The sequence below is a fragment of the Rattus norvegicus genome, chromosome 1, assembly GCF_036323735.1.
Source record: "Rattus norvegicus strain BN/NHsdMcwi chromosome 1, GRCr8, whole genome shotgun sequence".
In the NCBI taxonomy this organism is placed as follows: domain Eukaryota; kingdom Metazoa; phylum Chordata; class Mammalia; order Rodentia; family Muridae; genus Rattus; species Rattus norvegicus.
This window is the reverse complement of record NC_086019.1, coordinates 89,268,693-89,296,619: the sequence shown is the minus strand read 5'-3', so window position 1 is coordinate 89,296,619 and position 27,927 is coordinate 89,268,693. Positions and strand designations below refer to the sequence as shown.

Here is a 27,927-nt window from a genome sequence, read left to right as displayed (position 1 = left end):
CTGCTTCAAACAAAGTCTCCTTTATTAAACTCATCTGTGTGCACACGTGTGCACCCAGGCCTGTGCATACATGTGCATAAGTGTATGCATGCGCATACACAGGTGTACATTCAGGCCTGGGGCACCACCCCATAGAGCTGGTGGGGGAGTAACTTCTGCTTCTCATTACAACTGTAGATCCAGCGGGGCCGGACGAAGGCCAGGGAAGGATTTTCCATCAGGGCCTAGGGGAGAGGGGTCCACTTGGGAATGTAATCAGAGGACAGAGGGAATGCCGAAGTTCGTTGGGGTTCTCCACCTCTGCCCCTCCAGGGCTCACCTCCTCAAAGTTGGGATCCCACTCCTGGGCCGTGATGACAAACTGGACCCGGTCGCTCATGTAGTCCTCGAGCTCACTGATGGGAGGGAGGGAGGAGGTGGGGGACTGTGAGCGGCCTGCCCACATGCTGGGTGGGGGGCACTGTCGGCTGAAGAACCTCCTTTTTAGCTCTCAGGCTGAGATTGCATTAAGACCATCCTTTAGTAGCCCTGCCTGTGCTTGAGGAGGCACACTGTGACGAAGTACCTGTCCAACGGACACTGTCCAATAGAGCCCGCTCCACTGCTCTATGCCCCGCCTCCCCCACCTCTTAAGATTTATTATATACAGTGTTCTGCCTGCACGTACGCCTGCAGGCCAGAAGAGGGCATCGGATCCCATTACAGATGGTTGTGAGCCACCATGTGGTTGCTGGGATTTGAACTCAGGACCTCTGGAAGAGCAGTCATCAGTGCTCTTAACCACTGAGTCGTCTCTCCAGTCCCTCTCTTCTTTTTAAAAAAATTTGATTCCACATTTTTTTTTTAAAACTTCTGTCTAAATGTATACCTACATGCCAGTATAGGGCATCAGATTCCTTCATAGATGGTCCTGAGCCACTGTGTGGTTGCTGGGAACTGAACTTAGGACCTCTGGAAGAGTAGCCATGTCTCCAACTCTTCCTCTTTCTGGCTTGTTTGTTTGACTGGTTTGTTGTGTTTGTTTGTTTGTTTGTTTGTTTGTGAGTCTGGCTTTCAGTGTGACCTCTGCCCTGCCTGTGAGACCTGCCCTTCTGGGCGGCATCTTTGACAAGTCGAACCAGCAATGCCCAGTGCTGACCCTCCAGAGGGGTGGGAGATGGGCAGCCCTCCAGGGCTACAAGCACAGTGGGCAGAGCTGGGCTGGGCTGCAGCTGTGTTCATGCTGCTGGGCACAGAGGTCATCCTCCCACAGCCCACACCCTCTGTCGAATTGCCAGCCTGCAACGGTACCCACCCCATCCCACAACTGACCCATTGAAAGCTGTCACATATCGGATGAGCTTCCTCCTCTCATCCCCAGGGAACTCGCCGTACAGGAAGAAGTGCTTGCCCTGGAAGAAGTCTGCAGGAGAGAGGGAAGAGGCAGAAGATGAGGCACTGACCGAGCTCCTGAGCACTTAGAAGCAAAGAGGGAGAGAGCGGCACCTTAGCCAGCATGAGATGCTCAGAGGTGAGGGCCATGACTAATAAATTCTCATCTAGGGGCTGGGGATTTAGCTCAGTGGTAGAGCGCTTACCTAGGAAGCGCAAGGCCCTGGGTTCGGTCCCCAGCTCCGAAAAAAAAGAACCAAAAAAATAAAATAAAATAAAAATAAATTCTCATCTAGCACCCATCGAGGCCACCAGGAAGCTCCTGCCTGCCTCTGCCTGGTGCTAAGCAGTAGCTGGAACACACAGCCAGGCTCTTACGGCCTTGGCCCAGGCAGGCCTGGGGCAGCCACCACTTCACCTCAGCTGGTTCTCACACTGGCCTCTGAGCTGTTTTCTTCCCATTTGCATACGCTGTCCCAGGTCACCAATTCACACCCTCATTTGGGGTTCACAATACTTTCCTGACATTGCCTACAGGCCTGAGAAAGGCTCCTGCAGTGACCCTGACCCCCACTGCCTGGTTGTGACTGCTCTTTTCTCGCCTGCACTCCTCACTCTCCATTCTTTTTTGAAAAAGGGTTTACTCAGTAGCCAGGCTGGCCTTGAACTTGTGATCTTTCTGCCTTGACCTCCCAAGTACTGGGGTTATAGGCAAGAACCACCATAGCAGACTCTCCTCCACCCCAGGAGGCTCAGACACCCTTCCACAGCCCCCGTCTTGCTGCTTTAATATCTTAGGAGCTCTCTGGGAGGCAGGGTGTGCCGGCACACATGTAATCTAAGAACCTGGGAGGCTGAGGCAGAAGGAAAGCCAAAGACTAGCCTGGGCGGGGCTGGAGAGATGGCTCAGTGGTTAAGAGCACCCGACTGCTCTTTCAGAGGTCATGAGTTCAATTCCCAGCAACCACATGGTGGCTCACAACCATCTGTAAAGAGATCTGATGCCCTCTTCTGGTGTGTCTGAAGACAGTGACAGTGTACTTATATATAATAAATGAATAAGTCTTTAAAAAAAAAAAAAAGACTAGCCTGGACTACCTGAGACCCTGTCTTGCTGGATAGCACATGCAAACACAGAGTTAGCTTAACGTTGTGAGTCATGGGTGCAAACATACGATGTGCCCAGCACTCAGGTGTCCAGGGCCAGTGGAGCTGAGGACAGAGCTGAACTTAGGGGATGAGATGGGGACTCCTGAATCACTGGTCAGCAAATGAGGTTGCTCACACTGGGAAGGTCACCAGAGCAAGGTCACACACAGGTGTTTGCCAGAGCAGGAAGTGGAGAGCAGGAAGTTGCCAGCAGGCGTGAAGTGGGAGTCACAGGAAAGGAAGCAGGTAGTGTATGACACAGCAGAGACCCAGGGGGTTGAGGGGACATGTCAGAGTCAGGATGCCCAACCTGGGAGCTCTGGAATTGGCAGGTCAGCCTCTGAGGGAGCCTCGCTGTCTGTGTTCTCATCTGTGGAGCCTGCATACGGGTCCTCGCCATTCTCCTCTGGGGCTGGGGGCTGCCTTTGCTCCCTCTGCTTGGCCACCCTGGATGATCAAGAGTTGTGGAGGGTGAACACTCAGGGAGCAGACCCCCACAGCAAGGTCAGGCCGACCTACCCCTTCAATCCTACCTACCTCCTCAGTTCATCTTCGGTGTCCCCAGAATCTTCCGCCCCATTGTCCCGTCCTTCTGCCAGTAGCAACCCAGTCAACAGGCTTGTTTCTGGGGACATCTGGTAACTCCCCTCCCAGGATGGCACCCAAGAGTGTAGCCGGGGCCTGTGGACTCAACCTTAGTTGCTCTCTCAATCCAGTTTTCAGGACACACAGTGGCCCTCTCCTCCACTCCTTCACCTTCATATAGCTCTCCCTCCTCGGATCCACACCAGCCCTGCCCCCAGGGGTCCAGGCCCCAGCCTTCCTCCCTCAGACATAAAGAGTATAGACCTCTCCCTCAGATTCTAACCTGACTGTTCCCCATCAGTGTCACTATTGTCCTGGGGTCCTGGTGATGGTGCTTTGGTCTCTTCTGGGGTTGGTGGCCTCGGGGGTGAGCTGGGTCCTGCTGCCTGGGTCTTGGCTTTGGGCTGGGGCCTCTGAGGAAGGAGGGCTGGGTGAGGTCAGGGCAGTGTGAGGCTGTGGTCAGCCAGCAGGGGGCAGAAGGGAGAGGCTGAGGTAGCTCAGCAGAGCCTGGTTGGCACCCAGCACTCCCTCCTGGCACCGTAGGGGCATCAGACCTTCCGGGGAAGCTTGGGAGCTTCATCTTCACCGCTCTCACTGTGAGAGTCCCCCTCGTCCTCACTGCTGGATCCAAGGCCTGCCATGAGGTACCTAGGAAAGGAACTGGGCCTTAGACAGAGAACCAAGAAGTCCAAGGGAGGTGGGCGTAGAGAAGGAATCCCACTCCTGCTGCCCTCTGACACCTCCCAGCTCCAGGCCAGGCAGTGCAGCCAGCCCAGGCTCTCCCCTCACAGGGAAGGTCTGCACCACTTACAAGACACAGAGCAATGGGAGGTGGTCTACTCTGAGAATCAAAGGAGAATGTCAAGCAACAGGGAAAGTTCTCAAATGCAAATCTGGGGTCTCTGCATCTGTACACTCAACCAATCACAGATCTGTGTGGCACTCAACATTCACAGACTTCTTCTGCCCACAATCCCCTAAACACCATGGTGTGAGGATTTACATGGTATTTACAGTGATGGTTTTAAACCACAGAATGATTCAAAACATCTGAGAGGACCCTGGCCTAGTGGGCAGGTCTATAATCTCAACTATTCAAGAGGCTGAGAGGCAGGATTGCCTGGGAACAGAGTGAACTGAAGTCCAGCCTGAGCAATTTAGTAAGACCCTCCCTCCTCAAAACCAAAACCAAAAAGGCTAGGGATAGTAGTACAGTGGTAGAGCCCTGCCTAGAATCCCCCAGTGAGGGGCTGGGGGCGTGGCTCAGTGGTAAAGCCCCTGCCTAGAATCCCCCAGTGAGGGGCTGGGGGCGTGGCTCAGTGGTAAAGCCCCTGCCTAGAATCCCCTAGGGAGGGGCTGGGGGCATGGCTTAGCAGTTGCTTAGCATGTGGGAAGCCTTGGGTTCAGTTCTCAGACACACACAAATATGTGAGGCTAGAGAGATGGTCAATGTCTAAGAGCTTGTGCTGTTGAGAAAACCCACATGTGGTTCCCAGGACCCACATCAGGGAGTAGCTCACAACTGCCTCTAACTCTAGGGGATTTGACACAATTGTCCTCCTCACGTACCTGAACACACATGTGCATCACCACATAGACAGACAGACAGACACACACACACATAATTTAAAGAACAATAAATCTTTTTTAAATTTGTGGAAAGAATGCAGTTTTTGTAAATACCATTTTGTATGAGCACCTTGTACATATGCATATTTAAAGATTTTTTATTTTACATGTATGAATCTTTTTCCTGCATCATGTGTGTCTATGCATCATGTATGTGCTTGGTACCTACAATGGCCAGAAGTCATCAGACACTCTGAGACTGAAGCTACAGATGGTTCAGAGTTGCCATGTGGGTGCTGGATATTGAGCCCAGGTCTTCTAAAAGAACAACCAATGCTCTTAACCACTGAGCTATCTCTCCATCCTCAACCATCTTAAGATTTCTGACTCTTGGTACTGTGTGTGTGTGTGTGTGTGTGTGTGTGTGTGTGTGTGTGTGTGTGTGTGTGTGTGTGTTGAAAAAAAGCCCCTACCGTGGCACACTAGCTAACTATCCTTACACACCTCAGGGAGTAAACAAGCCCCCTGACGCCCTCCTCACATCCGTTCAGGATGATCCCAGTACTGAGGCTGGACAAGTAGCTTCCAGGGAGCCGAGAAATGCAAACACGCTGTGGAGTCCCTGCCTCTTCCAGGTCAGCTGACCAATCCATGCAGGGTTAGCCCTACTTATGGAAGGCAGATCTCTCGCTTGGATGGAGCTGGCTTTCTCCAGCTGAGTCCTCCACAGCGCCCTCTGTCAGCAGCCAGTGGTTCCTCCACCTTCCACTGCATCAAGAAGATGCACAGCTGCCCGTCCCTGCTGGTTCTGTAGCCCAGCATGCCCTCAGCCGGTCTGCTACACATGCTTCTCATCCTGCAAGATTCTCCCTCACTGCAGCCCTCCTGAGCTCCTGGAAGCTGGGTTCTAACACTTCTGACCCCTCACTGAAGTGAGCACAAGGTTCAACACCAGGGTCCTCATCTCAGTCACAGCTCTGCCTGGCATCCAAAGGATGCTTCAAGATCAGTTCTGAGGCTCCTGTCCACCTCTGCACAGACACAACCCAGTGTCCTTTCAATTCTGCATAAAGCAGATGTCGTTACAAAATCTGGTGACTCACGCAAGCAAGTTACACCCCACCTGCAGGTCCTGACCCTGTCTCTGCAAACAGTTGACGGTGGCTGGAGACCACCTGAGCTTGCGGAGCAGGCCCCAGGCCCCAGGCTCCTCATTGCAAGCCCTGGGCTAAGAGGCAGGTGTGTGCGTGCGGCCTCACCTCCGGGAGGGCAGCCGGCGCCGCATGCGGTAACAGTCCAGCACCCACTCTTTACGAACAATACGGCCTCCGAGGCCCAGGACCTGGCTGTACTTGGGAGTGTTAGCAAAGGCACAGCTGGGGGAGCAAAACAGGAATGTCAGACATGATCTGATGGACAAATGAGACAGGGTGAGGGAGAGACAGAACAGAGATGGCGCTAAGGAGGGAGGCAGAAAGCAGAGAACTAAGGGGGCAAAGAGGTGGGGGTCAGAGGGGCACAAGGAAGCAGGGAGGAAGGAAGGGTAGCAGGACAGGGACAGATGAAGTAAGAGAGGGCATGGGGTCAGAGCAGCGCAGGGAACCGTGTGGTAGGTCAGAGGCCTACATGAGGTGTGTGCTGTCCGGGGTCCAGTCTGGCCGATACTTGGCCCCCAGCTCCAGGGCCTTGTCCCGGAGCTCTGAACGGAAGGGGTTCTGGAAGCCACTGAGCACCACCACCACCCCCTGCAGGATCTTGCCAAGCTCCTGGGGTCCAGCGCGAGCTCCCCTAGGCTCTGTGCCTTCTCCCCGGGGCTTCCCTGGGACGGCTTTCTGTGCTGGGGTAGAGGCTGGCGTTGCAGCTGGGGTACGGCTAGGAACAGGCACTGGGGAGCCAAAGAACAGAAATTCAGTTGGTACTGATCGCCCCAGCTCTCACAGGGAACCAGGCTTTCCGCCCCCTTCTCAGACGGCAGGTTCAAGACCAGAGCCCTTCCCTCATGACACACAAGCCCGGGTCACTACAGAATCAAGGAACCCAGCTTGCTTACACTTGGGTCTCTTGGGGGCAGGCGGCCCTGCTGAGGGTTTGCTCGGAGGCTTCTTGTCTTCTAGACCCAAGTCCAGTTTCCTCTTCCCTTTGGGAGGCTCCTGAAGCTGAGGAGGTAGGGATGGGTTGGCTTCTGGCTTTCCTCATTCTCCACTGCCCCAACGTCTGACGCTCTCACCTTGGAAGAGCTGCCCCCAACCTTGGGGACTGGCGAGGCTGAGGAGGCCGCACTAGAGGCCTGCAGTGTAGCCGCTGCATAGCTGGGTCCTGCCGGGTCACTTGCAGAGGCTATGGAAGGACACATTGGACTGGGTCAGGAGGCAGGGCCACAGTCACCTCAGCTCCCATCTACCAGGTACCAAGTCACTCTGCATGCAGAAGTGACCCAGGAGTCTACACTGTGCCCTGACTCAGCCATCCAGGCCCAGCCCTCCTCCCTGCACAGCCTCCTCCCCAGATCAGAGACCTGGCCGTGCCTCGGCTCTCAGGTTTGCTTTTGAGACGAGGAAGGCGTCCCACAGCCTAGGCTGAACTCAGATTTTCTCCCTACCCAAAGAGAATCTTACATGTCTGATCCCCCTGCCTCATCTCCCCGGTGCTGAGATTTCAGGATTGGGCCTGGGAGCTGAACCCAAGGCTCTACGCTAAGTGAGTAACGCCATCCCCAGCGCCTCGCGTCCCTCGTGCACCTGAAGCCGCCTTGTTGATCCGATTGAAGAAGAGCGCCCCTGGCCTCAGGGAGTTGGCACTGTCATCCTCCTCTTTCACACGGAACTGGCCGAGCTTGGTCACTGTCACCTTCTAAGGTCCCGCAAGGTCAGTGTTTGGCAAGACTGCTGGCGGGCAGGGGTGGAGAGGCAGGGAGAGGCTCTGGCGGGTAACAGGCACAACTTACCTGAGATGGAGCCTCCGCCTCGTCTTTGTCTGGAGGGCTGTGAAACTTCACAAAACTCAGGCCGTAGGGTGAGTCCTGGAACACAGGGGAGGGCGTGAGGGTGTCTGCGTAGGACAGAGCTAGGCTCTCATGCCCCTTCACTTAGGGAAGCCCTTTCTGGCTCAGTTGAAGCTGGTGCCCAGTGAGCATGGCGGTGATGCTGTCATTAAACCTCACTGAGCCCTAACTGTGGACCAAAGTCAGGGCTCACCCCTCGACCCGCACTGCTCTTTGACCCTCACTGCCAATGGCAGGCAGCAAGTCCACTCTTGAATGCCCAGTCTGTCTGGAGCACTTCTGGAATGCACAACTACCCAGGGCTCTTTGGTCCTCTACCGTCTGGATGCCTGAGTTCCTGGCCCCAGTACCATAATAACAGTGATATTATGCATGACATTAACAGAGCCCGACGGCCTCAACTCACCCTGACACTCCCCTCAGACCCCCACTTGCCCTGAGCATGCCTCAGCTTCCACACCAGGTACCTTGCTGTATGGCTGGCTGCACACGATTTTAACTCGGTCCCAGCGCTTCTCTGCTGCTGCCCGGACTAACTTGTCAGGTCCAAAAATGCGAACACGGTTGGGATTCGAGCCACTTCGGCTCTCAGATGGGGACATGAAAGAGGAGGTGACCAGAAGGACCTAGGTAGAAGACAGTGTAAGGAATGAAGGCCAGAGCTAGATGACACCACCTAGGAGTGGGCAGGAGGGGGAAGTCAACAGACCTGCCCTTTGTTATGTCTGCTGTATATGGCGGTTGCGTATGGGTGTGTGGACACGTGTGCCATGTGTGGGTGCCATGTGGAGGATGGGAAGGCCTGGGTATCCTCACTGCTCTCTGCCTTACTCTGACTTTAGACAATGGCTGCCGTGACAGATTGTTTTCAATTGTTCTCGGACAATATCCACACATGTATGCAATCTATTTTCATCATATTCGCCCACCCTTCCTTGACCTTCTCTGACTCCCCGGGGACCCCTTTTTCTTCCCAACAAGCTCTCCTGATTTTGTGTCTTGTTATGGTCTGCTGAGTTTAACGGGGCTGTTTGCATGATGTGGGGTTGTCCCCGGACATGCTGATTTCACTTCTGAGTAGTGGAATCACCAGGCCGCATGCAGTCCAGACGAATTTCCACTTAAAATCAGGCAGTGCAGAGGACCACGTGCCCTAAGGGACTGTCCCAGCAGAGGTGTCTCAGTGAGAGGCACAGCACTCAAGTGCCCTATGGACATGCACGGTTGAGGCAGCTCAAAGGCCAGGAGAGTTACAGGACCAAATCCAAAGATGGAGCACAGCAGTGTCAAGTATTCAGGTCCCTAGTGCCTCCCTGCCAGCACCCACAGGCTGGGGCGGCTCTGTGGAGACAGCATGGGTGCCTTACCAGGCTCTGTCGGCAGGAGGAGCTAGAGAGGCTGCACGCTGTAAGCCTGGCCCATCTGCAGACACTGGGAGCATCACCCCAGCTTCTCCTGATGCAGAGGAACCCAGTTTTCAGATCCCATACTATGTCTCTTGGGGACACCAGCAGTAGAAAGGGAAGGTCACACCTGCTCAGCCCGGTGACCCTTCCACACTGTGACAGAGGTTTCCCTCATTCCTACCTGCCTTCTGTTCCTCACCCCAGTGGGGACAGCAGCCCCCAGTCTTACAGTAACAGTTGGTAACTGCATTCCTATATAAAATTCAGGCCACAAGATAATGTGCATGTTCTCTGGCTCCAGGGGATGGGAGGGCCACCACAAAACTGGGAGAAAGCAGGAGGCAAGACATGGGCTCCACCATGGAAGATTCTGAGACCCTTGGCACCTGGTAGGGAGCTGGGGAAGGCGGCAGCCACATGAGCTAAGGCAGGGGAGTGTCTCTCTGGGCAGCTGGTGGACTGGCTGCTTGTCTCAGCCTCCCAGAGACAATTCTCTCTGGAGAACTGCAAAGGGCTGTGTTCCTCTGCAGGACTGTGTGAGACCTCACGGGAGCAGCACGGCTAGGACAGCTCAGCAGGTAAAGAAGCCTGAGGACCTGACGTCCTTCCCTGGAACCCGCACAGTAGAAGGAGAGATTGACTCCTGAAAGTTGTTCTCCAGCCTCCACATATATGTGACAACACAGACACACACAGACACACACAGACACAGACAGACACACACACACACACACACGCACACACACGCACACACACACACTAAAGAAACAAGTAAATGTAATTTATGAGAGAATTCACTAGCTATCTAAAGCCCACAGTGACTGTTTGACCTGGGACAACTGTCCCCTGGAAAGGCACTTTTCCAAGCAGCCCTACAGTGTGCTCCACTAGGGACCTGAGGCAGGGATATTAAACACTTGAGTTCCATCTAGGCTACTTAGTGCAGCCATGTCTTAATGAACTAAATAATCCAGGTGGGGTGGTTCCTAACTGCAATCTTAGCACTGGCTGGAGGGTAAGAGTCTGTCCCAATAACAGCAATAATAATAGTAAGAGGAAGAAGAAAGAAACGATAAATATACCTACAAGCATATAGCTGCCATGGGGCCCAGAACCCACAGACCACAAACCGCGTCAGGAAGGCTGCGTATACTCGTGCCCTCAAACATACAGCGGGCATGCTTAAGAGTAGCTCAAGAAGGGGTTGGGGATTTAGCTCAGTGGTAGAGCGCTTGCCTAGGAAGCCCAAGGCCCTGGGTTCAGTCCTCAGCTCCGAAAAAAAGAACCAAAAAAAAAAAAAAAAAGAGTAGCTCAAGAAAATAAGTGGAGATGCTGACGTAGATGAAGGAACAAACGGCCACCAGAGCTGACCACGGAGTTCTGAGCCACGAAAAAGCAAGCCCCATCCCTCTGCCATGGACCATGATACGGCTCTGGCCAATCAGATAGAACACAAAGGCTGCTGGGGTGGAGCGGGGTGTGAAAGCCAGGTTTGGGGGACAGGAGGAATGGGTCTATAGTTCTAATACTCGGGAGGCTGAGGCAAGATCACAAGTTCAAGGCCAGTCTGAGCTACAGAGCGAGAGGGAAGGGAGAGGGTGTAGCTCAGTTAGTGTTTGCCTAGCACACAGGAGGCGGAGCTCAAGCCCTGTACAGCAAGCAAAACTGGACATGGTGCCAAACCCTCGAAATCCAAGTACTTAGGGGGTGGAGGCAGGAGGATCAGAGCACACGGCCACCCTGAACACAGACCTAGGCTCTAGGTCAGTGAAGTGGGGACTGGGGAGCCAGTGTGGAGGCCTGTCCCTGCAAGCCTGTCCCTAGCACGTGTGGGATGCTGGCAGGAGGGTCGGCACGCAGGGCCAGACTTAATAACAGGTAACTTTGGTCTACATAAGACCTTTCCTCAAAAAAAACCCCAGGGAGGGGCAGAGCATGCAGGGAAGGGGAGGAGAAAACAGGAAGAGAGGGAGGGGGAGGCAAATCAAGGCCACGGTATTTCTCTCCAGCCACTTGCTGCTTCTGAAGCTACTGATAGTAAATGGAGCAGCAGCACCACTTCTGACAGAACAGTGTTTCCTGATGCTGTAAGCAATGTTCAGTTAGGCTGGCCTCATTTATTTCATCCCTTTCCTAACTGACATACTGCAAAATTTACAAGATTAGAAAATAAAAGCCTTTTACTATGGTTAAAAAAAAAAAAAACAACAATACGCCTCTTGGTGCTCAGCTGTGATTATTAAAAAACAACAACAAAATCATACAGAACAGAAGCCACTCACTGGTCTCTGTTTCACTTCTTACAAAGGGGCAGAACCACAGGGCTGGATTTTGCATGGTGCATGTGTGTGTACACAACACATGCTGTTACCAACACTAAGTGGCAGGAAGCCCCAAATGTCTTGTCTTATTCACTGTAAAGGAAAAAAACCACTCTGGTTGTGACACTGCCTTTATGCTTCAAGTTAACCTTTACTCTCTAGTCTAGGCTACGTGAAACTCTAGTGAATCTCTTTTATACAATTTCTTGTACTGGAGATGAAAGCTAAACTTTCACATATGCTAGGCAGGGGCTCTACCACTGAGCCACGCCCCCAGCCCCTCACTGGGGGATTCTAGGCAGGGGTGTAGAGGCTGGTTCTGATGCTTTGATGAAGAATCTGTATTTTCACACTGAAGGTCCTTGCTCCCACCTGGAATTTATTCTATCAACAAAGATGTCAGTAGTCAATGGCTGAGGACAGGGGAGGACACTGAGAGTTGCTCACACAGAGACACAGAGAGAATCAGGGGATTAGGAGAGAGGAAGAAGGGAACACAGTAGTGGCAGGAGAAAAGCCAAGCAGCTTTTCCAGGGAAGTGGCCTCTGAGACCACATTCCCAGTCCACAAGTTATTTCCAACCGAGTGTCTGTGACTTTGTCTATAACGAGAAGCAGGAATGCCACGGAGTTTGAGGCACTCACACAGAATGAACAGCCTTGGCTCACACTCAAGACTTCAAAGCAAGCACCACGCCCATGTGGAGCTATAGCCTCAATCCTCACCCCGTTTTTCTTTTGTTTCTAATTTTGAAACTTCTGGCCAGGTTGCTAGCCTCAAGTGTTCTATGTAGTACCCTAAACTGGTCTTGACTTGTAAACTCCTTCTCTGTCTGCAGAGCAGCTCACATTACTGCCAAGCCTGTCTTCCTTTGCATGATGGAATAGAGAGGAGAAAAAGCATTGTTGGTTTGCAGGAAGCAGTGCTGCTGCTGCATACTCTGGACTTGACCTGGAGGAGGTGGGCACCCTGACTACCACCCACCCTCACCAACCACCCCTGACCACTACCCACCCTGACCAACCACCCCTGACCACCACCCACCCTGACCACCACCCACCCTGACCGCCCACCCACCCTGACCGCCCACCCACCCTGACCACCACCCACCATCACCACCCACCCTGACCACCACCCACCATCACCAACCACCCCTGACCACCACCCACCCTGACCACCACCCACCCTGACCACCACCCACCCTGACCACCACCCACCCTGACCACCACCCACCCTGACCACCACCCACCCTGACCAACCACCCCTGACCGCCACCCACCCTGACCGCCACCCACCCTGACCGCCCACCCACCCCGACCGCCCACCCACCCCGACCGCCCACCCACCCCGACCGCCCACCCACCCCGACCGCCCACCCACCCCGACCGCCCACCCACCCCGACCGCCCACCCACCCCGACCGCCCACCCACCCCGACCGCCCACCCACCCCGACCACCACCCACCCTGACCACCACCCACCATCACCAACCACCCCTGACCACCACCCACCCTGACCACCACCCACCCTGACCATCCACCCCGACCGCCCACCCCGACCGCCCACCCCGATCTGCTTGTTTTTCCCTGTCTTTGCTCTTCCAGCTGTCTCTAGTTCCTGAGTGGAAAGTGAACATTTTAGGCCCCTGAGCTTAGCTGAAGTGTAATTTGTCACAGCAGCCAAAGGCCTGAGTACAGCTGTTTCCAGACCCTGGGAAAAAAGGCCCGAGCTGCCACGCCACCTTCCAGAAAGGCAAATGCCGAGTAAACGCTCACATGCAAGAAGGAACAGGATACTTAGCTAAATATCCTGTCTTTGGTATTATGAAGTATTTCCAATCTATGTTTTGCAAAGAGAAGCAAGTAGATTTTTGTTTTATGGACATAAGTACACTGTCACTGTCCTCAGACACACCAGAAGAGGGCCTTAGATCCCATTACAGATGGCTGTGAGTCACCGTGTGGTTGCTGGGAATTGAACTCAGGACCTCTGGAAGAGCAGTCAGTGCTCTTAACTGCTGAGCCATCTCTCCAGACTGAGAAGCAAGTAATTTTTAAAGATTTTTTCATTGTAATTATGTGTATGTGTGTCTGTGCAGATATGTGCGTTTGAGTGTAGGTGCCTGTGTGCCTATGGAGCTAGAAGTGTGGTATCCCTCGGAGCTGGGGCTGCAGACGGTTGTAAGCTGCCTGACCCCTGTGCTAGGAAGTGATGCAGGTCACTTAAGAATGAGCAAAACTCACTCTTAAGGGCTGAGCTAGCTCTCTAGTTCTGTAAAGAACTGTTTTGAGCTAATACCAAAATCTTTTGACTTAGCATATCATTTTGAGAATAAAAGTGGTTTGGGTACAGGCAACCTCATTCTGCAAAATAGATCTTATAGAGCAGAAAACAGCACCTGATAAAATTCTAGGCAAGTGGCACAGGTGGGGACGTGACTCAGTGGCAGCGTCCTCTCTAACATGTAACCATTTCCAGGGTGAGAAAAAGAAACGAAACTCAACACAGACAGGTGGGTATGTAGCCCAGGTCTTCAATCCCAAGGCGTCTGAAGTCGAGGAAGGACTGAGCTTATGGGCAACCCAGCCTACAGACCAAGGTCAACACTCATGAAAAGAGCTCCCAACCCCAGCACTCAGGAAGATCTCTGTGAGTTCGAGGCCAGCCTGTTCTACACAGGGAATTCCAAGACAGCCAGAGCTACATAGTGAGACCCTCTCTTTAAAAAACAAGCAAAAAATTCCATAAACTGGGAACAAATAAGAACTTCCTCAGTTTAAAAACAAAACAAAACACCCTACAGCAGTGGCTCTCAGCCTTCATAAGGTTCCTCATGTTGTGGTGACCTCAACCATAAAATTATTTTCATTGCTACTCTATAACTGTAATTTTACTACTGTTATGAATTATAATGTCAATATCTGTTTTCTGATGGTTTTCTGGAGTCTTGGTCGTTCAAACCCCAAAGAGTTGGCAATCCAGAGATTAAGAACCCACCCTACAGCCATCGTCCTATTTAACAGTGAAAGACACAACGCTCCCTCTAAGGCCGGGAAGACGACAAGGGGCATCCGCCCCTTGAACCTGACAGTGCCCTCAGTTGGCAGGACGGAGGGAGGGAAAGGCAGCTAGCTCACAGCTGTAATGGCAGCACTTAGTCAGACAGGGTGGGAGGATCAGGGAGTTAAGACCTGTCTGAGCTGCATGGTGAGTTCAAACCAATCTGGGCCAAGTGAGACCCTATCTTTAAAAAAAAAATAAAACAAAATAAAAAGGGAGCAGGGGACAAAACGTACAGAACACCCTCTTTATTCTCAACAGGCACAGCTGTGTAGTGAAGACCAAGGCTGGTGTAGCCGCACATCTAGAAGGCGCACATCTAGAAGGCTCGGCCCCGGCGCCCCTCCCTCACACACACACGCACTTTAATCCTCACTGGCTTAGGCTTGTTAAGCGCATCACGGTGAGCTTAGTTTTCACTGCCACCACTTCACTGGAGTGACCCGCTAACACTCTGAGCTACGGTGTCCTCTGCCAGTCCAGAGCCAGGCTGGACAGAGCACACCTAGAGCTCCAGCTTCCTCAAAGGCTGAGGCAGGAGAACTGCTTGTGTCTAGGAATGAACACCAGCCTAGGCAAAGATCAAAGACCCATCTCAAGGAAAAAATTAAAGTATCAATCAGAAAGGGGCTGTATTTTGTCTCAAGTAGATTACTAGAGTCATGACAACATGGAACCCCAGTTCCTGGGCCATGACCTAAACTGCAATTGAACTTTACAAAAAGTGAGGGCCTCTTGTTCCTTACTTGACCACAATCCAGGCAGCCCGTCTCCCCTGATGATGAGGCTAATACCCCATGCCTGCTCTGTCCCCTCAGCACGCCCAGGACTCTCCGGAAGGCAGCTGGGTGGCTCACATCCACGCTCATGTAATCGCAGGTGGCAGCTGCTGAGGTGGGGGTTAATGATGGAGATACGGGGTGTCCCAATCCTGCTTACCTCATAGTCCTGTTCACCAGCTGTGGCCCCTCCAGCCGAGCTGCCCACTAGCACCTCCACGAAGGCCGAGCCATCGTTTCCAATGTCCACACTGTGTATCTGTTCCTCCTTCTCCAACTGTGGGGCAGAGAGAAGCTGCTGAGTGTTTGGTTCTACCCTGGGCTTGCTGGACTGCCACAGCCCCTGGAATGTCACCTGTGTGTCAGTGGGGACTGGAACTGAGTAGTGAGTAGTCATTCTGTCTCTGACAGGCAGCCCAGGACATGACAGGGAAAAATCACTGAAGGAACGCACTATACACCGGCCTCGCCAACAGACATCCCCACCATGGGACACTCCCACACCGGTCGGTCCGCTCCCTGTCATGGAGCTCTCCTTGGCGGCAAGAGGCAAAGACAGTTAGGGGCAAGTTGTCACACAAAGGACACACAACTACAGAAGTTCCTGGACAAACAAATGCACGCCCGGGTTTTCTGGTTCTCATACCACCGAGTCCTGCATTTGAACCCACCTCTGCCTCACACTGGCCGTGCGCCCGCCCTCACAACCTCCTGGAGCCTCTACCTCCTCGTCTATAAAACAGGGCTCATCGAATCAAGAATCACCACAGAACTAACAAGGCTGAAGGGCAGGGCACACAGTAGGGAGCTGTCAACAGGCAGCAAATGTTGGTGACTCCTGTGACACTGCTCTCCCTGAAAAAGATGAAGGCAGGTAAAGCTGGGGCTTGGTGTCGCACACGTGTAACCCTAGCATTTGGGAAGTGAGGTCAGGAGAATCACAAGTTTCAAGCCACCCGCAGCTACACAGCAAACCGGAGGCTAGTCAGGATCACATGAGACTCTGTCTCAAACATAGAGAAAAGGAAAAAGAAATCAAAAAAGGTGATAGCTATAAGGAATAGACTAACAGTACAGAGGTGGGGTGTGTGTGTGTGTGTGTGTGTGTGTGTGTGTGTGTGTGTGTGTATTCGCATGTAGTGTGCATGCTTGTGTATTCACGCCTGGGTGCATGTGGAGGCCAGAGGTTGATGTCAGGTGTCTGCCCCAGTGGCCCTCCACTTTATTTCTTGAGGCAGTCTCTCCAGGGATTCCCTCTCTGCCTCGGGGGCACTGGGATCTCAGGCAGGCTACCCATGCCCACCCAGCTTTCATGTGGGTGCTGGGGACCCCAGCTCTGGTCCTCCTTCGTTACACACTGAGCCATCCCCAGGTTCAGAAATGCTGTATTTCTAACTGGGGCAAGGGTTGATGTCTAGGCTTGAGACTCCTTTTTTTTTTTTTTATAAAGATTTATTCATTTATTATATATAAGTACACTGTGGCTGTCTTCAGATACACCAGAAGAGGGCATCGGATCTCTTTACAGATGGTAACTCTGTGTTCCAGTGTGGAAGCAGTTTCGTTAAGTTTATTATAATAAAAAAAAAAGGCTTAAATTGAGGCAATTTTTTTCAAGATTTATTTATGAATATGACTGCTCTATTTGCATGTAAGCCTGTATGTCAGAAGAGGGCATCAGACAGAAGAGATTCCATATGGCTGTGAGCCACCATGTGTTTGCTGGGAATTGAACTCAGAACTTCTGAAAGAGCAGCCAGTGCTCTTAGACGCTAAGCCATCTCTCCAGCCCCCAAATTAAGGCAATCTAAAAACACACTGATGGGTATATCAGAGAGGTGGGTCGAAAAGGGGGGAACCGTTTTATAGGCCCAAGTTGCTATCTGATGATATTCTTAGCACTCTTGGTGGAGGTGTTAGTTCAGATAGAGTGTGGCAAGGAATGGATGTTCTGAAGCTCAAACCAGTCCAAGAGGAGGCGATCAGCCTCTGAAGCTACGGACCCCACTCTTGCCACAACAACGGAGTTCTAACCAGCCTACCAGTCTCTGCAGACGCAACATCTTTGCAGGGATTTTTGTTCAAAAGACACACTCAAATAAAAATACATAAAAATGTACTAAAAGGACCTGAGACATGGACCCTCGAAGTTTTGAGCACACACTGCTCTTACACAGGAACTGAACTCAGTTCCCAGCACCCACGTCAGGCTGCTCACACCCACCTGTAACTTGGTTCTAGGGAATCTGGCCTGCTCTTCTAGCCTCCCTGGGCATAAGCATGCAGACACATATATACACATAAATAAAAATTATTCTTTCAAAAATGTAATACAAATGTTTTAAGGGTATCTTTTGTTCAGCTAAGGATTTTAGAACTAAAAATAAATGAGCAAAAAGAGTGAAGCCAATTTTAGCATTCATTTAGATAAGAAACAAAACACTATATAGAACCCAGAAGCCACTACAATTGGAGGCGACTGCAATGAATCTGTTGTACATTCCAGAAAGGTCAGGCAGGACTGGAGTCATTTCTCTGAGACAGCTTGAAGACTGCCATCCGGTCAAAATGTGAAGTTGTACTTTCTTTTTCTTTCTTAAGTTTATTTATTACTTGTGTGTGTCCATTTTGCCTGGACATATGCCTATGTCCCATCTGCTTTCCTGGCCTTGTAGAGGCTGAGAGGAGATTATCAGAACCTCTGGAACTAGAGGACCTTCTGTGTGGGTGCTGGGAGTCAAACCCTGGTCCTCTATAAGAACAACACGTGCTTATAACTGCTGAGCCAGGGCTGGAAAGATGGCTCAGTGGTTAAGAGCACTGACTGCTCTTCCAGAGGTCCTGAATTCAATTCCCAGCAACCACATGGTGGCTCACAACCATCTGTAATGGGATCTGATGCTCTCTTCTGGTGGCGTCTGAAGATAGCTATGGTGTATGCACATACATAAAATAAATAAAATCTTTAAAAAAATAACTGCTGAACCAACTCTCCAGCCTCCCCCGCCCCATTTCACTCTTTGAGATTTGGCCACTGTAGTCCAGGCTACACACAATCCAAAGGCTGGGATCACGAGCACAGGCTGGCACACTCGGCCTCATTCTCACACGCTTAGTTGTAGTTTTCTTTCTTTTATTTTCTTTTTATTTATTTTATGAGTACACTGTAGCTGTCCTCAGACACACCAGAAGAGGGCATCAGATCTCATTACAGATGGTTGTGAGCCACCATGTGGTTGCTGGGAACTGAACTCAGGACCTCTGGAAGAGCAGTCAGTGCTCTTAACCGCTGAGCCATCTCTCCAGCCCCTAGTTGTAGTTTTTTTTGGCGTGTGTGCGCGAGCATGTATGCGTGTGTTGTCACTTAATAACCAGGCACACCGTGAATTATGGGGATCCCCATGGCTTTATCTTCCAGGAGCTAGAATTGCAGCAGGAGACTCTTTGCCCGGTCCCTGTTTCCCTTTGACAGGAGTTGTTTTGTCAGTGCTGGCCTAGAAAAGCCTCAGGCTTCCTACTGAAACTATTATCCAGGAACAGAAGCATTAGCTGATACAGGCTCATTATTCATTGAAAGAAAGAGCTATTTATGAAGACACCACTCACCAAAGGACCTGCGGCTCCAGCCTGAGGCTGAGGACACAGAAAGGTGTGTGGGTGTGAGGCAATCAGGACAGGCAATGCTAAGTGTCCAGTCTGTGGCTCTTTAACAGGGCCCTAGGTTGAGGGGCTATTACAGCCCTCAAAGATGTCTGGGCTTCAGTTGTGGCTTGGTTGGAGTGCTCACCTAGGAGGTAGGAAGCCCTGAGTTCGATCCCCAGCCATGGGTAATTGCATACTGAATGAAGCACACCTGTAATTTCGGCACTCCCAAGTGGACGCAGTGAAATGTGAAAAACACATGCGCTCAAGCCTGACCTGGTTCAATCTGGCTCAAACGGAGATCAGCCTGACACGCAGGTATGCACAACACTTTACAGGAACCCTAGCTCACCCGCCATTGTTCTGCTTCAGTGATGCTAGGGTGGGACGGCTGTGCCTTGTTCTTATTAAAAGTTCATATCCTGTCATGCTCACCAACAGCCACCATAGCTGCATCATTGGGCCCTGCCAGACTTGTGGCTGTTTCATTTCTAAGCGCCTTGCTCACTCAGCTGGGGACCCGCCTCCTTACCCATGTAGTCACAAGTCTGTGGGGCTCAATAAAAACCTCATAGTTGGGGCTGGGGATTTAGCTCAGTGGTAGAGCGCTTACCTAGGAAGCGCAAGGCCCGGGTTCGGTCCCCAGCTCCGAAAAAAAGAACCAAAAAAAAAAAAAAAAAAAAAAAAAAACCTCATAGTTTTCCCTGGTGGCCTTAAGTGAGAGCAGCCTGGCAATAAAAGCAAGAGGTCAGAGTTCAAGGTCAGAGCTGCAGAGATGGCTCAGTAGCTAGAGCTCTTCAGACCCACAAGAGGTTCACAACATCCTGTAACTCCAGGCCCTGAGAGACCCAATGCCTCTGGCTTCTGCGCTAAAACACACTGATCCCTCGTACACTTATTTAAAATAATTTTTTTGTAACAAAAACACATTTTTAACTGCCTATGTACTTCCCCTCAACATGGCCCCCCTCTGCTCTGGGACCATCTGTTCTGCTCTCCCTTCTATCAGACCAGTCAGGGCACCACAGCTCCATGGCAGGAAGGAGCCTTGATTTGAGCAAAGTGGTCTGTGTTCAAATCCACCCCCGCCATTTCTAAACTACAGCCAACGTTTCCAAGGGGCAGTTTACTCAGGTGAGAAAGGGAAGTCCGGGGTGTCCCTCCACAGGAAGTGAAGATGTTCTAAAGTCACAAGGGCGGCCAGCTGGGCCTGCAACCCCAGCGATGGCAGGTAAGGTAAAGGCAGGAGAGTGCAGAGGTCACAGCCTGCATGAGCTACAGAGTGAGTTCAAGGGCAGGAGTAACTCGGCAAGACTCTGCCTCGGAGAGAGGGGTCTGGGATGTGGGTCAAGGGCAGAGTGCCTGTCTGGCCTGCACAGAATCCTGGCTCAATACTCGGCACCAGAAAATAAAGCAAAACGGAGTGCTCAGTCTGTAACTGGAGACAATGCAGAGCAGGTCCTCCACCGGGGATCTAAGTGCAGGTGCTGAAATCAGAAGCCCAGGGGAGGGGTTGGGTATTTATTTAGCTCAGTGGTAGAGCCCCTGCCTAGGAAGCACAAGGCCCTGGGTTCGGTCCCCAGCTCTGGGGGGGGGGGGGGAAGCCCAGGGGAGACAGCCACTGCTTACAGGGCTTGTTCCTGGGCCCGCAGCACTACTGCCTGGAGGGAATGCAGGCTGGTGTGGACGCTGCTGGATGCTGAGCCCAGACAACACCCTGTGTGCTCAATCCTTCTTCTCCAGTTACATCTCCTATCTTATATCCAACAAGGCTGAGGCCTCCTGCCCAGGGCCTTTGCACTTGCTACCCCAGAATCCACAACAAACTTCACACCTTACACCTCCCTCACTGCTCAAGCCTTCTTTCTGACCTAGATCCAGATGTCAATGCTTCGAACCAAACAAAGGAGCATTTCCCACAAGGGGCCCCTCTATTCCTTAGCCCCATTTATCTCTCCACTACTACGGAGCCATACCTGTGACTCCAACTTGTATGTAAAAATGTATCCTTCCCCAACACTGGGTCTCGTGTATCCCAGGATAGCCTCAAACTTTCTATATAAGCAACAAGTTTCCAACTTTGGATCCCGTCCCCTTCTCTTCCCAGGTTAATGCAATGCCAGAGATTGAACTCAGAATACCATGTATGCGAGGCAGGCCACATACCCCGTGGGCAACACAGACATCCCGGGTGTTCTATACATGCACGCTTGTTTGCATTTTTTAAATTTTCCTATGCACACATGGTACATGATGCTGAGCAGCCACAGAGGCCAGGCAAGGCTCTGAGAGTTGGCTAGTCAGAGAGCTGTCCTGTGTGCAGTAGTTAAAAGAAAGGAGGGGCTGCAGAAAAGGCTCAGTAAGGAGAGTGATGGCCTAGAATGTAGGATGCAGGAGCAGGAGGTCACAAGGAGCTCCAGGCCAGTCTGAGGTATGGAGTAAGACCCTGTCTCAGAATGACACCAGCAACACCAGTAACAGACATCAGGACAGCGGTGCACACCAGCAAGCTCAGCACTCTGTAGGGGAAGCAGGAGGATCACCAGGCAAGGCCAGCCTGAGCTACACACACAGTGAATGTCTTTTCCAAAACACTGAAGAGCTGGCTGGGGGCGTGGCTCAGTGTAGAGCCCCTGCCTGGAATCCCCCAGGGAGGGGCTGGGGTGTGGCTCAGCAGGTAAAAGCACTAGGTCTTCCTGAGGACTCAGGCTTGATGCCCAGCACCCACATAACACCTCACAATCACCTGTAACTCCAGTTGCAGGGGATTTGATGCCCTCCTCTAACCTCTAGCATATGCACTAACACGCATGCAGACAAATACCCATACACATAAAACAAAAAGTCTGTCAGGTTGGGTGGTCTGTGCCTTTAATCCAAGCATTCAGAAAACAGAGGCAGGAAAATCTGACTCAAGGCCAGCCTGGCCTACATAGTGAGTTCTAAACTGGCCAGAGTTACATAGTAGGACCCTGTCTCAAAACAAAACAAGGGGGGCTGCAGAGATGGCTCAGTGGTTAAGAGCACTGGCTTCCAGTGCAGAGCTCTTCCAGAGGTCCCAAGTTCAATCCCCAGCACCCACATGGTAGCTCACGACTGTCTGTACGTAGCTCCACGGCATCCAGTGCCCTCTTCTGCTGTGCAGATGTGCATAAATAAAAAAATCTTTAAAAATAAGAAAAAAATGGGAAATCACAGCAACTATAGTGGCTCATACCTGAACCCCTCCCAGATGTGATGCAGGGGTCACAGAGTTATAGCCAGCCTGAGCTGTATTATACAATGAGACCCTGTCTCAAACAACAATGACAAAAGGAAGAACTATGATGTGTCCCATCACACTGCTGACACTCAGGTGACACACCAGTGTTCCGACTGGACCTATCCCAGCGTCCCCTCCAGGCCAGGTGGGGCTGGAAGCAGGTGACCACTGGGTACAGAGTAGCCATGGCTGACAAAGAGGCGTGTGGAGCTGACACAAGCAGAGGGCTGAGCCCTGTGTGGCAATCCAGTGTTGTGTAACAGTGTTTAGAGAACACACAGGGAAATGGGTGAGCACACAAGAGTCCACTGTCTTGGTGTCCAGAAATCTCTCCCTTGTTGTCACTGAAAAGGAACCAAAGTTAACACTGGATGAACTCAGTTGCCCACAAACTGGCCAGTGCCAAATGCAACTGGATTTTCCTAGGGGGTCTCTGATGTGATGGGCTCTGCTTCTGAGTCTGGCCCTACTGTGTGTTCTCAACAAGAAGTAGGAGCCTATCTTTCCTCTGCAGAGGCCCTGGCGAAGCCCTGGTCCTACCCTGCTCTCCGACCTCCTTGACCTACCTTCCATGTGCCCGATGGACAAAGCCCACCGACCTCTCTGTCCCTTACGTGTGGCTGAACATTCTCCTTTGCTCAGAGGCACCCGACTCCAGGCTGCAGAGACGGCTTAGTGAGCAGAGACCCTGGCTTGAAACCCTCTTGTAGAGGATTGGGGTCTGGTTCCAGCATCCACACAGCTCACACCCCCATTCCTAACTCCAGTTCCAGGGTATCCCATGCCCTCGTCTGACCTCGAAAGCACCATACACGCACATCATGATGTACACGCATACACATAGAATAAATCTTTTTTTATTAAATGGGGGTGGGGTGTGGTTTGAGACAGAGTCTCACTAAGTAGCCCTGGCTGTTAGAGACCTCACTCTGTGGACTAGGCTGGCCTAGAATTCACAGATATCCACCTGCTTCTGCCTCCCCAGTGCTTGAATTAAAGGTGTGCACCCCCATACTCAACTAAAAGTAATTTTCAAAAAAGTCATCAGACCCCATATTTAAATAAAAACCTGACCACACCATCTCTGGCTAGACACACTACTCTCCCTGCCCCACTTCCTCCACAGCATTCATGGCCACCACCTGATACAGGGTCCATTCACTGCGCCTCTTGTCAGCCTTTCTATGCTGGAGGGTCACGTGCAGCCCAGGCTGACCTCAAACTTGCTGTGTAGCAGATGACCTTTAACTTCTGACCCTCCTGCTCCTGAGGACCAGGATGACAGACTGAAAGTACTATTCCCAGTTTAGGGGTATTGGAGTTCAAACCCCAGACTTGGGGTATGCCAGGCAAGCCTTCTCTAGTCCAGCAACACCCCCAGCGTCAGGTATGAAAATGCTCATCACAGCTGCCCATGGCTGTCCAGACCCAGGACCACAGAGTGTCCACGAAAAGCAAGCGCTTAGACGCACACTTGTGGAATAAGTGAATGAGGGAACAGATGATGCTACTCTAGACCCTTGACCTTAGCCACAAAGCTAGGAAGTGATGCGCGAACTCCTCCAAGTACCGCCTTCTACACCACTGTCTCCAGGTTTGCATTTGACCTCTAGTTGACTATTTTCTTTTATGTTTAAAACCTTCGTTTTTACATATATGGGTATTTTGCCTCTCAGAGGCTAGAAAGGACACCTGATCCCTTGGATTTGTAGTTACAAAGGTTACAAACCACCGTGTAGATGCTGGGAATCAAACCCAGGTCCTCTGAAGGAGCAGCCTGTGTTCTTACCCACTGAGCATCTCTCCAGCGGACATTGATTTAATTGATGTGCACAGGTAGAAGTCAGAGGACAAGCTTTGCCGGTCAGTTCTCTCTTTCTACCAAGTGGAGTCCAATGACAGAACTTAGGCTGTCGGGCTTGGTCATGAGGACCATCCCCCACTGAGCCTCCTCAGGATCCATGGATGTGGCTTTTGGTTCCCACCACTCTTACAGAACTGAACGTCACTTCCCACAGTGGGAGGGGGTGGTCGGTGGGGGTCACCTGATGCTGCTCAAGGCAGGAAGAACCAGCATCCCATAATGAAATCACCAATCCTCCCATTATTTCAACTCCCACATGTACACAGAGCACTTCTGCAGACATTGTGTCACCAGGTTTTAACAACCGCCCCAGCCTTGGGTGTCTTTACTTTCAATGGGTATGTTTAGAGAAATCAAAAACATTTGCCTGAGGTCAGAGTGAGTAAGAGCTAGGATTTGAATCCAGACCCTCAAACTAAATGCTTAGCAACCTGGTTCCCACACAGTTTAAAAGACAGGTGCTAAGTTTCATAATTTCTCTGGGCCTCGGTTTCCTTATCTGTAAAATGGGGATAATGACAGTCTGTAGGTCACAAGGCTTTACAAGGACAGAATGAATCAAGCCATGTGAGGTGTGAAGGCTGCTGACTGGCAGGTTATAATGGTAAATAATGTTAGTTTTCATTCCCAGTCTGATTAGGGATTTAAAAAAATGCACGGGGGGTTGGGGATTTAGCTCAGTGGTAGAGCGCTTGCCTAGGAAGCGCAAGGCCCTGGGTTCGGTCCCCAGCTCCAAAAAAAAAAGAACCAAAAAAAAAAAAAAAATGCACGAACACCTAAAATTGGCCAGAAAATGTCATGGATTCATGTTTCTTTGTTTTAAAAAAAAATTCTATAGTCCTTAAAACATTCTGTCACCCAGAAGCAAGAAAGAGGTCAAGAATAAGTTGAGTACATCAGGTCAACCTTGTTTGTCCCCACCAAAGTCCTCCACTCAGAACTCAGCAATGTGGCTAACACCAAGGAAAGTCAGTGTGTGTGAGCTGGGCAAAGTGACCCACACTGGGACCGCAGCATTCAGGGAGGAGGGGAAGAAGAGGTCAGTGGGTATAACTGTGGCGGCTGGGGGTTGTAGCTCAGTGGTGCGTATAAATACAAAGCAGGCTGAGTTGTCAAAAGCAACCACCCTTTAGTGTGTACTGAGTCTCAACACTGCCATTTGTGAGAGGCAACCAAGGCCTTTATGGTAGGGACACTCAGAAAATCATGGGACCAACACCCAACTGGCAATGGGCAGGTGCTTAAAAGCATCTAATTTTCTTCTCCCACTGATTTTCCTTAAAGATATACTTTTTATTGTTTTTAATACGTGTATGGAGGGAGGGTGTAGCCCCAGAGGCCAGAGGTATCAGATCCTCTAAAGCTAGGCTTATAGGCTGTTGTAAGCCATCAGACACGCATGCTAAGAACTGAACTCAGTCTTCTGGGAGACTGGTTTGCACTCTTTTTTTTTTTTTTTTTTGGTTCTTTTTTTTCGGAGCTGGGGACCGAACCCAGGGCCTTGCGCTTCCTAGGTAAGGGCTCTACCACTGAGCTAAATCCCCAGCCCCCTGGTTTGCACTCTTAACCACTGGGCCATCTCTCTAGATCCTTCCTCAAATTTCTGTATCTGTCAGAAACTACCCCCACCCCCCTAAGCTTCTCTATGTAGCCCTGGCTGATCTAGAATTCACTCTGTAGACCAGGATGGCCTCAAACTCAGAGATCCACCAACTTACACCTCAGGAGTGCTGGGATTAAAGGTGTGAAGCACCACCTTAAAATAAATGAAAAAGCAGTCAGAAAGATGTCAGTCAGAACCAGGGACATGGCTCAATTAGTAACCTCTTGCCTAGCCCGCACAGTAGTGAGTGTGTGTGAGAGTGTGTGTGTGTGTGTGTGTGTGTGTGTGTGTGTGTGTGTGTTGTAAGATAAGTGGGGGGAAAGCAAACAGACAGATGCTAGGCACAATGGTATCCACTTGGAATTCCTCTGCCCCAGAAGGACAGAGGAGGATCACAAGTTCAAGACTAGCTTTAATTTAAGAAAAATTTAAAAAGGCAATAGGATAGGGTGGCACACACCTTTAATCCCAGCACTGTGGAGGCAGAGGCAGGAGGATCTCTGTAAGTTGGAGGACAGCCTGGTCTATAGAGTGAGTTCTAGGATGGCCAGGGCTCTGTAGAGAGACCCTATCTCACAAACAAAACAATTAAACCAATCAAATAAAACTTCCCCTCCCTGCATGTTTCATCCATTTATTATCTGAGATACTAGGGATGGAGCCAAGGGTCTGACATGTTCCAGGCAAGCCTGTACCACTGAGCTGTCTGCCTACTCCTATGTTAATAGTCCTCTGGGGCTAGTTACTTTTAATTTTTGAGACTGGTTCTAAGTTGTCCAGGCTAGCCTTGAACCTGTGATCCCTATCTCAACTTCTGAAGCAACTAGGATTACAGGCCGGAGCCATCAGCTCCTCCATGTTTGCCTTCTTGACAAGGAAACTGATTTATGGAGATACTCTTCATATCTACCAAAGACACAGAAAACAGTAATAGTTGACACTGTCCCAGCTGATGAAACTGAGGCCCAGAAGTAGAATCAACCTACTCAGGGGCACCCACCGATTCCTGGGGGCACAGGGATTTTAAAGCCCATTTTCCAGGCAAGTTAGCTGAGCAAGCTCTCTCTACCACAGAAAGGAAAAGGACTCAACCTACAGTCAGCTGGCAATGGAATGTGAGTTGGGGTCTCACAGCCCCAGGGATGAAGAGGTGGGAGAGGGCAGCATCACCTGTAGGACCACAGAGATGGTCTTCTCTCCTGCCTTGGCTGACCGCCACTTCCGGTAAGTGTCAGCCTTGAGAAGATTTTCGGCACGATGGGTCTGCAGACAAGGGTGAAAAGGTGGAAGTTCTTTAAATAAAGCTTATTTTAAACATATATACATAAAATTTTTGAAATTTTAAACTCCGACTCCACACTTCACGCCAGTCCCAATACACACACCTATACACACACACCTACACACACTCCCACCACACACATCAACACACACTCACAACACACACACACACACACCTGCCTCGAGTTTTTCTTCACAGTTAGGACTTTCCAGGGCTCCCCTTTTTCCTTACTCTTCACAGTGGCCCCAAACTTCCCTAATTGCCGGTCTCTCTCGGAATGCACGTCCAGCCTCGGGAAACCCCACCCGCGGCGCCCCTCAGAATCCCACGAAGTTCTCCCTTTGCGCTTCCAAAGTCCTCAACCTCCCTAAGGAAGCCCCTGTCTCCCCGGCGCTCCCACGTCAGCCCCTCACCGAGTCCTGGCTGCTGCAGGACACGACGTGGCGGAGGCTGATCTCCGGCATGTCCACGCCCGTGGACGCCCGACCGACCAAATAATGAAGAAGAAGGGTTCCAGCTCCGGGGGACCCCCGGAGAAGGTGGGGGGGGTGCGCGCCCTGCACGGGACTCAGTGCGCAAGCGCGAGGCTCGGTCCTTTCAAACAGCGGCGCGCCGGTGCGCACGTCGACAGTGCGCATGCTCGGTTGGGCCTCTGCGCGAGCCAAGCGCCGGGTCCCCTTAGCAACAAGCGTTCCCCCAACTCCGGCCCCGCCTCTCTCTGATTCCACCACTCTCAGGCCTCGCTGCGGGAGAACGTGAAAATGTGGAGACTCGGCTTCCTGGGAGCCTAGCAACAGGAGCGGCCTCAGTGATTGGGTCCCACGGGAAATTTGCCCTGTTCATTGGACCGCAGGGTCACCAACCAAACAGAAGCCTTACTTAGAAACGCTGAAGCTAAACTGAGAGTTCCCCAAAGCCTGCATCCTGCTTGAAATAAGATCTCCTCCACCTGTTGTTGCGGACACGCTCTGTTCCCAGTCTCCTTCCAAACACAGACAGGCGGTCGGTCAGACAGACAGACATTAGCAGATAGA

At 51.4% G+C, this 27,927-nt stretch overlaps 1 protein-coding gene across 4 annotated transcripts; it reads right to left on the bottom strand.

Moving 5' to 3' along the window:
* Xrcc1 (X-ray repair cross complementing 1) lies at positions 1-27,899 on the bottom strand. 4 transcript variants are annotated; one of them, XM_063275851.1, is made up of 18 exons: positions 27,773-27,899; positions 27,307-27,680; positions 26,782-26,874; positions 15,401-15,517; positions 8,143-8,301; positions 7,619-7,693; positions 7,413-7,524; positions 6,902-7,011; positions 6,725-6,830; positions 6,301-6,559; positions 5,934-6,050; positions 3,660-3,753; positions 3,389-3,518; positions 3,058-3,112; positions 2,831-2,967; positions 1,312-1,402; positions 320-395; positions 5-224 (listed from the first exon to the last, which is right to left on the bottom strand). In XM_063275851.1, exons 2-18 carry the CDS (start codon positions 27,529-27,531, stop codon positions 111-113), a joined length of 2,070 nt encoding a protein of 689 aa, XP_063131921.1. In that variant the 5' UTR covers positions 27,532-27,680; positions 27,773-27,899; the 3' UTR covers positions 5-110. The 4 variants fall into 4 exon arrangements, with proteins under 4 accessions (NP_445887.2, XP_063131921.1, XP_017445286.3 ...); NM_053435.2 differs by lacking the exon at positions 27,773-27,899 and having other exon boundaries at positions 1-224; positions 27,307-27,431; XM_017589797.3 differs by lacking the exon at positions 27,773-27,899 and having other exon boundaries at positions 3,058-3,109; positions 27,307-27,675.
* Between the last annotated feature and the right edge of the window lie 28 nt (positions 27,900-27,927).